A 10,697-nucleotide genomic window follows, 5' to 3' on the forward strand; every position below is an offset into this window, starting at 1 on the left:
GGGCTCCGTCCCTGCACCGAGTGTTCTGCGGCTTTGGGGGGGAGCGGGGGGTCCCTGCCGGGGACCCGCACCCCCAAGCTCCCCTCCGGCGACACCGCCCGGTTGGCTGAGCCCCAGGGCCCCCTTAGGGCGCTGCCTCCTCTGGTCCCCCCAAGACCCCTGGTGCCCGGCCCCCCGGGCATCGCAGCCGGCGTCCGCCACTCACCCAGACGGCGTCGCGGTGACGGTGACGGTGGATGGGTGGCTGCTTCCCAAATCACGATCAGCTTGTTCTGCCCCTCGGGGACCCTCGGCCAGCTCCCGTGCGGGGCACGGCCTCTGGTCCCATCCCACGTCCTTTGGGGGTCCCAGGGACCCGTGCTGGGCTGCGACTGGGGTAGTGGCTGGCTGGCTGGCTGGGACAGGCGGGTGCGGAGGGGCCTGTCCTGGTGATGCTCTAAAGAGCTAAAACCTGTTTTTGTGCCGAAACTTCATTTTGCGCATTCAGTCTCTTTCCTCTTTGGCACCCGGAGAGGTGCGGAAGGACAGCGGGAACACTCCTCAGCTGGTCTCTGTGAGGCACAGGCTCACTTCCCCAGGGACAAGCAGCCAAAGAGTGTTGCCATATGTGCCCAGAGGATCCTGGAGGGGCTGCTGACTGCCGGCAGGCGGTCTGCCTTTTGGAGACAGAGGGCTTGGTTTCACACTGTGACCTCTTACCATTGCTCTTGTGTCTTCTGACATCCCCAGGCAGGAGCGGCTGCGCAGCTGGTGGTGCGGGCAGGAGGCAGAGCTGCCCTTCCTGCTGGGGACATGGAGGGGACGATGCTGCTGGAGTCAGAGCATCGGTGGCTTTGTAGCTCCCGAGCTCGGCCACGTCAGCCCAAAGCAGCACAGGATCCTTGGACGGTGGGAGGCAGAAAAAGTGATTCACCCCGGCATGGCCCTGCAGAAGGGATGGAAGGCTTCAGTTTCAACTTTGGCTTCGGCTTTGGCGTGGCCTTCTTCCCTCTGTTTCACAGCCCAGCAGAGCAGCTGGTGCTTTATGGCAAAGATGAAGCGCGTGGACAGGCGTTGTCCTAGACCACTGGAAAGAGTGGCTGTCCTGCCACTCTCTGGAGGGTGCTGGGTCCTCCTCCAGCTGAGGTGTCTTCTTTCCTGTTAGACCTCAGGAAGAGGAGATACCCCAGCCTGCAGAGCATCCTAGGGCTGGGGCTCCTGCTTTGTCTCTGCCTGAGCAGAGTCCTTGCTGGGGACTGAGTGTGACCTCATCCGTGCTCTCGTCATCTGTAAGCTCAGCCGTGGTAGGTTAAACCTCGACTTCAGCCTTCCTCGTCCGAGGATGAGGACTGTCTGAGTTGCCAGGGAGGAGACCAGGGGGCTGGTGTCTTTGCTTGGGCCTTGAAGGACTGTGGGGACAAAGCAGCAGATGTGAGGTGACAGCCCCGTATCCCTTCCAGGCAGGGCACATTGCACCTCATGATTCCCAGGGCCAGGAGGGAACCAGGGGGCAGATGACTCAGCTGGAAGCTGCTGGTCAGGAATACGCCCCTCCCGAAACACCCCTCTTCCCACAGATGGGAGCAGAGCCCCCCTTGCCCAGGCTGGGGGGGAGCTCCATGCCAAGGTCCTTCCTCCTCCCCGCTGCCCTCACTCACTCTCTCTGATGTACTGCACATTCTTGTGCTCATCCACATCCCGTCCAAGGAGTCCTGGGGGGACACAGCATGTCAGGGACCCCACTGGCCATCAGGGACCCACCACCCAGCCTGTCTGGCCACACAGTTCCCTGGGGAGGGCTGACCCCAGGGTGCAGCATCGGGGAGGGGATGGATGAGCCTCCTGCCAGCCCTACCTGTGCAGGCAGGAGTGGGAGAGAGTGAAGGGGTGCCCCACAGGTCATGCACTGGGACACAGGGACCCTGGGAGAGAGAGTGACCCCGGGGCTAGGGGCTCACCAATGAACCTGACAGCCTCCCACCGCAGGGGCTCCTGTGGGCTCTGCAGGTAGGTCTGGCTCTGCCACAGGTAGTCCTTGGCCCTGTTCCTCTTCCTGGCCAGCTGGAGAGGACAAGGGTGCAGAGTTGGCACAGAGGTGGCCCCCCCCGTTGGGCCATCGCCCCACCAACGACCACCCTTCTTCCCCCCAGCAGGACATTCCCAGCTCTCTGCTCTCTGCATTGGGGTTCGGAGGGAGTAGAGGGCTCCCAAGCAATGCTAGGGTGCCGTCCTGGTGGCAGAGTCCCCTTTGGGACCCCGGAGGTGAGGACAGCCTGGAGCAGAGCCTGTTCCAGGAGGGTGCATGCAGCTGTGGGGACACTGCCTTTGGTCCCCTCTGCTGGGCACGGGGCAGGGCTTACCCAGGGCAGATCCCAGGGGTGTTGGGGCTGTGCTTACCAGGCACTCGCAGATCCTCCATGCCTGCGCCGTCTCGGCCAGTTGCGCCAGCTGCCCCCACTTCAGGAACTGGCCAGCGCTGCGGAGGGCTTCCTGGGAGGCCTGGTGAGCAGCACAGATGCTACCACCACCATGGGGGGCACAGGACCCTGTGTCCTCCCTCTTGGTGGGGCTCAGAGCCTGTCCTGGCCCATGCAGGGAAGACGCACCAGCTGAGGACTGATGCTGCCAGCAGGTTCAGCACCCCAGGGGAAGAGAAGGGCAGCCACCATCTCTGGCTGGAAGCCTGTCGGGGCTTCAGCGTTTCAGCTTTGGTGGCCCCAGGCTGCTGCGGAGCTGTAGCCCAGTCTCTGGGGCTGCAGGGACACATGCCAGGGGCTGTGTGGAGGGAGCTGGGTGGGAAAGGGACCCACCTCCCCATCCATCCAGGCAGCAGGAGGAAAAAGGCAGCAGTGGGCAGGGAGGGGGGCTCTGCCTGTTCCTAGGGACTCAATAAGCTAGACCTCACAGTGCAGTGTCAGCATTGCCCTCCCCAAAGGACCAGTCAGCTTGGGAATCCCACCTTGGCCACACTCTTGTCCTGGTCATGTAGGTGAAAGAGCAGCGGCAGCAGGCTGTCCCACACCTTCTTCTTCATCTTCTTCTTCTCAGCACCCACCACGAGCCCCACTGCGATTTGGAAGAGACGGATGGAGAGCTCCCGCACCGTGTCCAGCTCCTGGGGGAGGAGGGGAGGAGGACCTCAGCCCCAAGCCATGGCAAGCAAGGGGCTGACATGGAGATGGACATCCCCAAAACGGCTGCAGGCAGCCCTGCTCCAAAAGGGAGCGAGCTGCAGCATTCAGATGGTCTGCCCAGGGGGACTGGGGTCTCCAGGGCTGAGGGCCAGAGAGGGAGACCCTGCAGAAGGCTGGAGGATGCTGCCAGAGCAGGGTGTGCATTGGTGGGGCTCAGCACGCCTGCTGCCATCCTGCCACCACTGTCCCCCGCTGCGGCAGGGAGGCCGAGCCGGAGTGAGTCCTTGGTGGGGGGTTTGTGACACAGCACGGAACCACCGAGGGCAGCAATGGGGTCTGGGGACTGTGGGGCAAAGCATCCCCCTGCAGAGCACAGGGACTGTGGTGGGAGGCGTGAATGGAGGTGTCCAGTAAGGGGGGCATGGGGCTCTCCCCCAGCCTTACATTGTCGAAAAGCAGCCGGAGCTTGTCAGCCAGTGCCAGGGCAGTGAGGTTGAGTGTCTTCCCCTCCAGCAGCCGGAGCATGTTGCCAAGCACGGGCAGGGCCGCGGCGCTGGCATCACTGTCATCACCCTGCAGCTGCTCCATAACGTACGGCAGCAGGACAAGGGCTTTCCTTTCCTGTGTGAGACATGCCACCTCCTTTTTGTAAAGGAGCCACCAATCACAGGGGTGAAAACCCTATCCACGAACACCGGCCTCCCCGCTGGCTTCTCTGCAGGCAGCGCAGGTTACGAGGGCAAGGTCCTGGCAGACAGGGCTCACCAGCATGCCCACGGGAAGAGCAGGGCACAGAGGGGGAGGACAGACAGCGCTGGCTCCTTGCCAGCCCTTTGGCTGCCCCCTTCTCCACCAGACCCCCCTGGATAGGCTGGTGGGCGACTGGCGCTGCCTGGAAAGCTGCCCAAGCTGCCAGCAGCCCCTGCCATGGCTGCTGTGTTTCACCCTGGGGTTCAACACCTCACGGCCAGGCCCTGCAGACCCCACGCTCAGGCCGGTTGCTCTGCCGCCAGCATCCCTGCTGGGACGTGCTGGCAGTGGGAGCCCGTTCCCGTCAGCACTGCTGCTTCTCTCCTTGGCATGGCACAGCCATGGGGCAGAGGGCCGGGGAGGCAGGAGAGCTGGCAGCAGCCAGCACAGCTCACAATGCCCAGGAAAGCCTGAGCTGCCATGTTACCCACTGTTCCACCCTGGGCTGCTGTCCTGGCTGCCCCCTACTCACTGTGTCAGGCCTCTCAGTGAGCCTGAGGATGGCCCTGAGCACCAGGCTGGGCATCCCCAGGCACTGGCTCTGCAGATACATGGGGAAGATTTCCAGGGCACAGTCTAGCTCTTCACTGAGGTTGGTACAGTCCAGCATCTGAAACACAGGCTGGTGAGGTGCGGTGCTGGCTCCAACCATCAGCTCAGGACAAGGACGCAGGGCAAGACCAAGCCCAGACAGAGGCAGCAGGGATTGCAGAGAGTCCCCATGCCCCACACCACAGCACATTGCTTGCTCATCTGCTCCTCCATGGTACCAACCAGAGCCCACCCGCTGCCCCAGCTTTCCCCACAGCGGTGGGCATGGGAGAACCGAGCGTCAGGGGGAGCTTGGAGTGGTGCCATCAGGCTCACCTCAATGAAGAAGACCATAGCGACCATCTCCCAGGTGGGGTCCTCTGTACTGAGGAGCTCTGCCAGATGGCAGAAGATGGTGGAGCACAGGGGACTTGGGATCTTCATCATCTCCCTGACGGGGAAGGAGACACTGTCAGGCCTGAGCCAGGCAGGCACATCTTTTGGGGGTTTGCACCAGCCTGGACATCACCAGTCTGTACCACTTTCTCCAAGTAATGGGGACCCCACTGCCATCAACCACAAGGGAGGGGGTGGCATGGGGTACCCTGTCCCCAAGGAGCAGGGAGAAGGGGCTCTCACCTGGCGATAATGCGCACTCCCATGAGGTGGGTCTGGGAGCTGAGCAGGGTGTCCCAGCCACCCTGCGCCTCGATGGCCAGTACCTGGCTCTCAAAGCCCATGCTGCAGAGCAGCACTCTCATGGACTGCACCGCAGACCTGCACAAGGAGAAATGCTCAGCTCCCACCAGGACCCCTGGCTTGGCTCCGAGTGGCTGGCAGGGATGAGAGGAAAAGGATGGAGCACCTGATGGGAGTGAGCCGATCCTGTTGGTGCTCCATCCAGAAGATGTGCACCTCCTGCAGCGTCAGCTCTGTGGTGAATGACACTTGGAAAAGCAGCGCCTGGAAAAGCTGGGGGAAAATTGCCTCCACCTGCCACAGGCAGACAGACTGCAGGAGGATCTCGCTTATCGTCCTGGCTGCCTGCAGAAGACACCCAGATGCCAAGATGTCCCCTCACCCCTGGGGAGGTCAAGCCTTGGGGTGGGCAGGGAAGGGGAGCAGGGGCCCCGGACAGCTGAGATCAGCCCCGGAGGTCAGCAAGGCTTCATCCAGCAACTCACAGCCAGGGAGAGGATGCGCGGGTTGTCCTTGGTGGAGGTGGAGGTCTTGCGCAGTGACTGGTTCATCAGCAAGCTGAGCAGCTCCCTCAGCACCTTCTCTGCAGCCTGGGGTTCAGACATCATCGCCCTCCACATGGCCATGGCGACACTGCAGGGACCCGGGGCTCTGTCAGCAGGGACACCCCAGAGGATGGCCAGGCTGAAATCCCTCGGGAGGGTCTTGGGGCCCCTCTCCTAGTGTGAGAGGAGCCCCAAAGGCTGGTAGTCCCCTTACTGGGTGCACATCGGGGAGCACTGCAGCAGGCTGGCCACCACCTCTCTGGAGTGTTTGCCCATAAGCACCAGCAGGGCCCTGTCCAGGCTTTTTAGGGCTACCACCGCCCTGACGGAGGGCCGGCTTCTGTAGATGGCCCACACGATGTTCAGCACCTGGAGGGGAGACACAGGTGGGAGTGGGGATGTCAGCACGGTGAGCGCGGCCATTTCCCCAGCTCCCACTGGGAGCTGCTTCTGTTCCTATTGCGGTATGCCAGCTTGAGACGGCGTCAATGCTAGCCAGGCACAGAGCCAGGGGAGGAACAGTCCCCCAGTGGGCTGGAGCATCAGCTGTGCCACCCATGGGCTATTCACCTGCCCCGGCTGGAAGGCATGGTCCGCCACAAGGACATCTACCATGTGGGCAGCCAGGCTGATGCTGTAGGCGCTTGGGGCTCTCAAGCTCTTGATAGCCATGAGGATGATGTCTGTCCGGTCGGAGGGCTGGAGGTATTTTGTGAACATCTGCAGGATGAAGGAGAGGAGGGGAGATTTGTTGCCTAGAGCATCACCCAGAGCATCTTGACTGTGCAGTGAGAGCGGGACACAGAGCCAGGCTGCGCTGGGGAGGAGACTGATGGTGGGTGTCAGGGTCCCACAGGGAACTGAAGCTCCCTGAGGGCCTTTGCCTAGCCCCTGCTCAGGAACAGCATGAGCCCCTGTCATCCCCATGCATCGGGTGTCTCTTCACTCACACTGAGACAAAGGCACTTCTTACCAAGAAGATTTTGCCGGTGTGGCTGGTTTGCAAAAGCTGCCAGGGCTGCGTTGCTTGCCAGTCCTCCTGGAGCTGCAGCTGCTCTGTGCCATGCAGCCAGGGCCACCTGCCTGGGGAGGAGCAAAAATGGGGTGCTCAGAGAGAGGGTGTAGAAGTGGAGGTGCAGTCTGAGAGCATTGGGCAGAAAAGTTGCTGGCAAAGAAAAAGGGCACCAGACAGGTCCAGGGAGCAGATACCCAGGGAGGGTCCAGGGCTATTGTGAGCGGGGGCAAGGTGAAATGACTTTTCAGACTGCAGGCAGGCAGGCAGGTTGGATAAGGCTTTCTCTCGACAAGGAGAGTGGCCCCTGACTGCCCATGCCTGGGGGATCCAGCCCGACACAGCTTGTCTTACTTCTCTGCTGCAGGACAAAGGTGTGCAGGTGATGGAGAGCTTCTGCAGCCTCATGACGGGTCCCCTTGTCCTTGCAGGTGCAACAGAGGGTGAGGTGCCCCACCAGCTTCCCCAGCATCACAAACTGATGTGTCTTGGAGCACTGATGCCTGAGGACTATGGCTTGTGCAAAGCAGGGGCAGACCTGGGGGAAGAGAGGCAGTGTGAGCACAAGGTGAGCCCAGGCACAAGGTGAGCCCCAGCTGCTCCCAGTTCCTGCCTGTGCCCGGGGCAGCCCTGACCTGCCCTGGGAGAGAGCATTGACAGGACAGGGGCAGGGCAAAGACCCCTGCTCCCGACCTGCTGGCTGGATGCCCAGCTTCCCTGGGAGGTGCCGGGGCTCAGGGGCACAGGGACAGGGCACTGGGGCTGCCCAGACCAGGAGCCTGGTACCTGCGGCAGGGAGTAGGTGGTGATGAAGTTGGCCAGCCTGGCAATCCGTGCCATGGCCCTCTCCTGCACCTCTGCCAGCTGGGAATTGGTGAAGGGCAGCAGCAGCTGGGAGGAGAAAAGCTGCTGGTGTGCCAGGGAGGTGGCATGGCACAGCATGGCACGGCTAGGCTTGCTCTGGGGCAGTGCCTGGGATGGGGCATGTGTCCTTCTTGCCCCTCACAGCAACCTGCTGCGGGCAGGCAGGTTGCTGCATCCTGCTTCTTCTGCTGCCTCTGCTGCCTTCCATTCACTCCACACCAAAAAACATCCCTCTGCCTCCCACCCAAGGACTCCAAGGCTTTGGGGTGACCACCTCACTGGGGACCTGTGGTGGGGGCTCTGGGATATGGCCCATGGTGAAGCTGGAGGGGGAAAGCCCCAGGGCTGGGCTCCCCTTGCCAGACAGGCAGGTCCATCTGGGAGGCAGTGTTGGGGAGGACGGGCAGCGGGCAAGGCTGCAGAGGTGGGGTGGGCTGGGGCAGGAGAAGGGGCTCTGGTGGCAGCCAGGAGGCAGGGGGGTGGGTGGGGGGCATGGCTGGTAAGGAGGGACATTCCCTGCCCCCCTCCTTGCACCAGGTGCTGGGGGCAGGCACTGCTCAAGCCAGGGGTCACTGCCCATGGGGACCCTGTGCCAAGGCCAGACCTGCAAGATGTTCTGCAGCTCCACGATGCCGAGGGTGCCGGCGCTGCGTACCAGCACCTGCAGCATGCTGTCCATTGTGGCCAGGGTCTGTGAGGGGGACAGAGTCTTGAGGGCAGCCCTGGAAGCCTGGCAGGGGACGGCCATGGCCCTGCGGTGCCCAGGAAGGGGCCTCGCAGCCAGGGAACTCCCCGTGATTCACCCCCTGGCATACCTTGGAGTAGAGTGAAGCATCAGGGCCCTGAGTGTCCTCCTGAGGAGGCAGGTGGAAGATGTTGCAGAAGCAGGCATAGAGGAGGCTGCTCTTCTTCTCCTGCAGAAGCAGCCCTGCTCTGCTGTGGGGACAGAGAAGGAGGCAGACCCTGGGCTTAGAGACCTGAGCTGAGCCCCATGCCATGGGGGACACCTCAACCCCCCATGACACTGGCACTCGCCTTTGCGAGGAAAACCCTGTGGCACTCCCTGCCCTGTTCTCTGCCTCCCTCTCACACCCAGGACTGGGGATGCTCCCCACCTGGGACTAGTGCCATCGGGGCCACCAAGCTGGGGGCTGGGGCAGGTACCTCATGGAGGTGATGGCCAGCATGGCTTGCTGCTGCACCATGATGCCCTGGGGGCCAGTGGGCTCCTCTTGCAGCAGCACCTGGGGAGCACAGCAGCGTGGGACAGCTCAGGATGGGGCAGTCTCCTTCACCCAGCAAGAGCCTGCGGGGCTGGCAGAGCCCAGGTGCCCCCATCCTGGCACGCCCTCCCCACCCAGCAGCCAGTGGTCCCAAGCCCCATGGCTGGAAGGGCTGTGCCCATCACAGAGCCACAGGCTGGCCAAGGGACCTGCAAACGTCCAGCCAGGCCACCCAGGTGGAGCATCTCCAAGGATGGAGACCCGGAGCAGTGCTCATCCGCAACCCCCCTGCCTGGCCAAGCCCTCACGTGCCCCTGGGGCTGTGTCGCTGCCTGCTGCCCCTGCCCCTGCCTCACCTCGATGGTCTCCACCACCTCCAGCTGGCAGAAGTAAAGCATGTCCCACACAGTGGAGTCCACACTGGTGGTGCTGCAGACGGTGCAGATGGAGGCCAGAAACCTCAGCTTCTGGGCCTCTTGCTGCCAGCCGGGGAGGAGACAGACAGACAGTGTCAGGGGGGAGAGACAGCCAGGTGGGGGGCCCAGCACAGCCCCCAGCACCTTCTGAGCGTGGGACAGGGGCCTTAAGACAGGCTGAGAGACACGGGCACAGCCTTATAGAAGTGGCCACGGATACCTTTGGTCTGCTCCTGAGGAAGGCTCGAATGATGTCCAGGGTATTATCTTCCTCCCCGGGCACAGCCAAGGCGGAACAGCACAGATCTGGCCAAGAGAGAGCAGGCAGGGCTGGGGGGCAGGCAGCAGGGAAAACCCGAGCTCTCTGCCCAGCTCCCAGGGATGCCACGAGCCCTTGCTCAAGGCTGGAACACTGGTGTCCCCTGTGTGCCCCAGGGGAGAGGTTGTGATGCTGGAGGGCAGCACAGGGAGGGGGCCCTGGTGTGCTCTGGTGAGGGACATGCTGGCCCCAGGGCACAGGGAGAGTCCCTGTCCCAGGAATGCCATAACAGAGCTAGCTTCCTGGCCACTGCGCTGTGGGAGCTCTGATGCCAGTCTGGCTGGGGGACGCGAGCCTGGCACAGGACGGGGCAGGGCAGGGTGGGCAGCCCCCTGCTCCACAGCACCCGCACACTCACCTGCCCGCAGCAGCTGGACCTTGCACATCTCATCGGGCTTTGGCCCGGAGCTGGGAGCCAGGGCAGCTCCATCCTTCTCCTCCCAGGCCTGCCTAACGTGGCCAGGAGGTCTCTCTGCCATCCTGCAGGAGGGAGGGAGGAAAGGGGTGAGGAGGACCACCTGTACCCCAGGGGCGGTGGGGCAGAAGTGGCTGTGCTCGGGGCCTCCTCGCTCCCATCCTGTCCCAACACTGTCCTCCCAGACACTGTGGGAGCAGAGCTGGGTGACACAGGGTGTCGCAAAGTACCCCAATGTCACTCCCCTAAGCCCCCTGATCCCCCCGCCCCAGAACCCCTCTGGCTGCCCCGGAGCACATGGACCCCTCCTCGCCCTGGGGGGACGGGACTGGCTCCCTCTTCCTCCTCCTCCCGCTATGGGGCTGGGGTTTGTCTGTATGGGAGCATCCCCCTTGTCGCAGACACCCCTCTGTCCTCTGTCCCTTCACCCCCAGGGCCTGGTGCCGCCCCTACCTATGGCCAGGCTGAGCCGGAGCGCAGGCCCCAGGCCCTCAGGCACGCCGAGGCTCTTCCCTCGTCCACACAAGGCCTGGGACAAGGCCTGCCGGGCTCCCCTTGCTCGAAGGCAGGTGGGCACACAGGGACACCAGAGGCCTTCCCATGCGCTCAGCCGCAGCAACCTGCGACTCTTGGGGTCAGCTGGGTCCCCCCGGTTATGGCTGCCGTGGCAGGCGGCAGGGTTCCACCAGGGACGGGGGGGTTCCCCCCTCTCCCACTCCCCGAGGCCTACGGCCCCGTTGGGCCCAGCCCGGGCCTGCTGGGCCGTCCGAGCGGGCGCGGGGGCCCGGGCCGGGCCGGGGGGCTGGGGGG

At 63.4% G+C, this 10,697-nt stretch overlaps 1 protein-coding gene across 1 annotated transcript in view; it reads right to left on the reverse strand.

Annotated features, from left to right (window-relative positions):
• The window catches only part of RRP9 (ribosomal RNA processing 9, small subunit (SSU) processome component, homolog (yeast)), a 3,497-nt gene extending 3,315 nt beyond the window's left edge, over positions 1-182 (reverse strand). The window contains exon 1 of the mRNA XM_010573733.1: positions 72-182. Within this exon, the coding sequence (XP_010572035.1) occupies positions 72-182 (111 nt within the window). The remainder of the gene's footprint in view (positions 1-71) is intronic.
• Positions 183-10,697: the final 10,515 nt, after the last annotated feature.

The sequence above is a fragment of the Haliaeetus leucocephalus genome, unplaced genomic scaffold, assembly GCF_000737465.1.
Source record: "Haliaeetus leucocephalus isolate CR32 unplaced genomic scaffold, Haliaeetus_leucocephalus-4.0 Scaffold2, whole genome shotgun sequence".
Taxonomy (NCBI): domain Eukaryota; kingdom Metazoa; phylum Chordata; class Aves; order Accipitriformes; family Accipitridae; genus Haliaeetus; species Haliaeetus leucocephalus.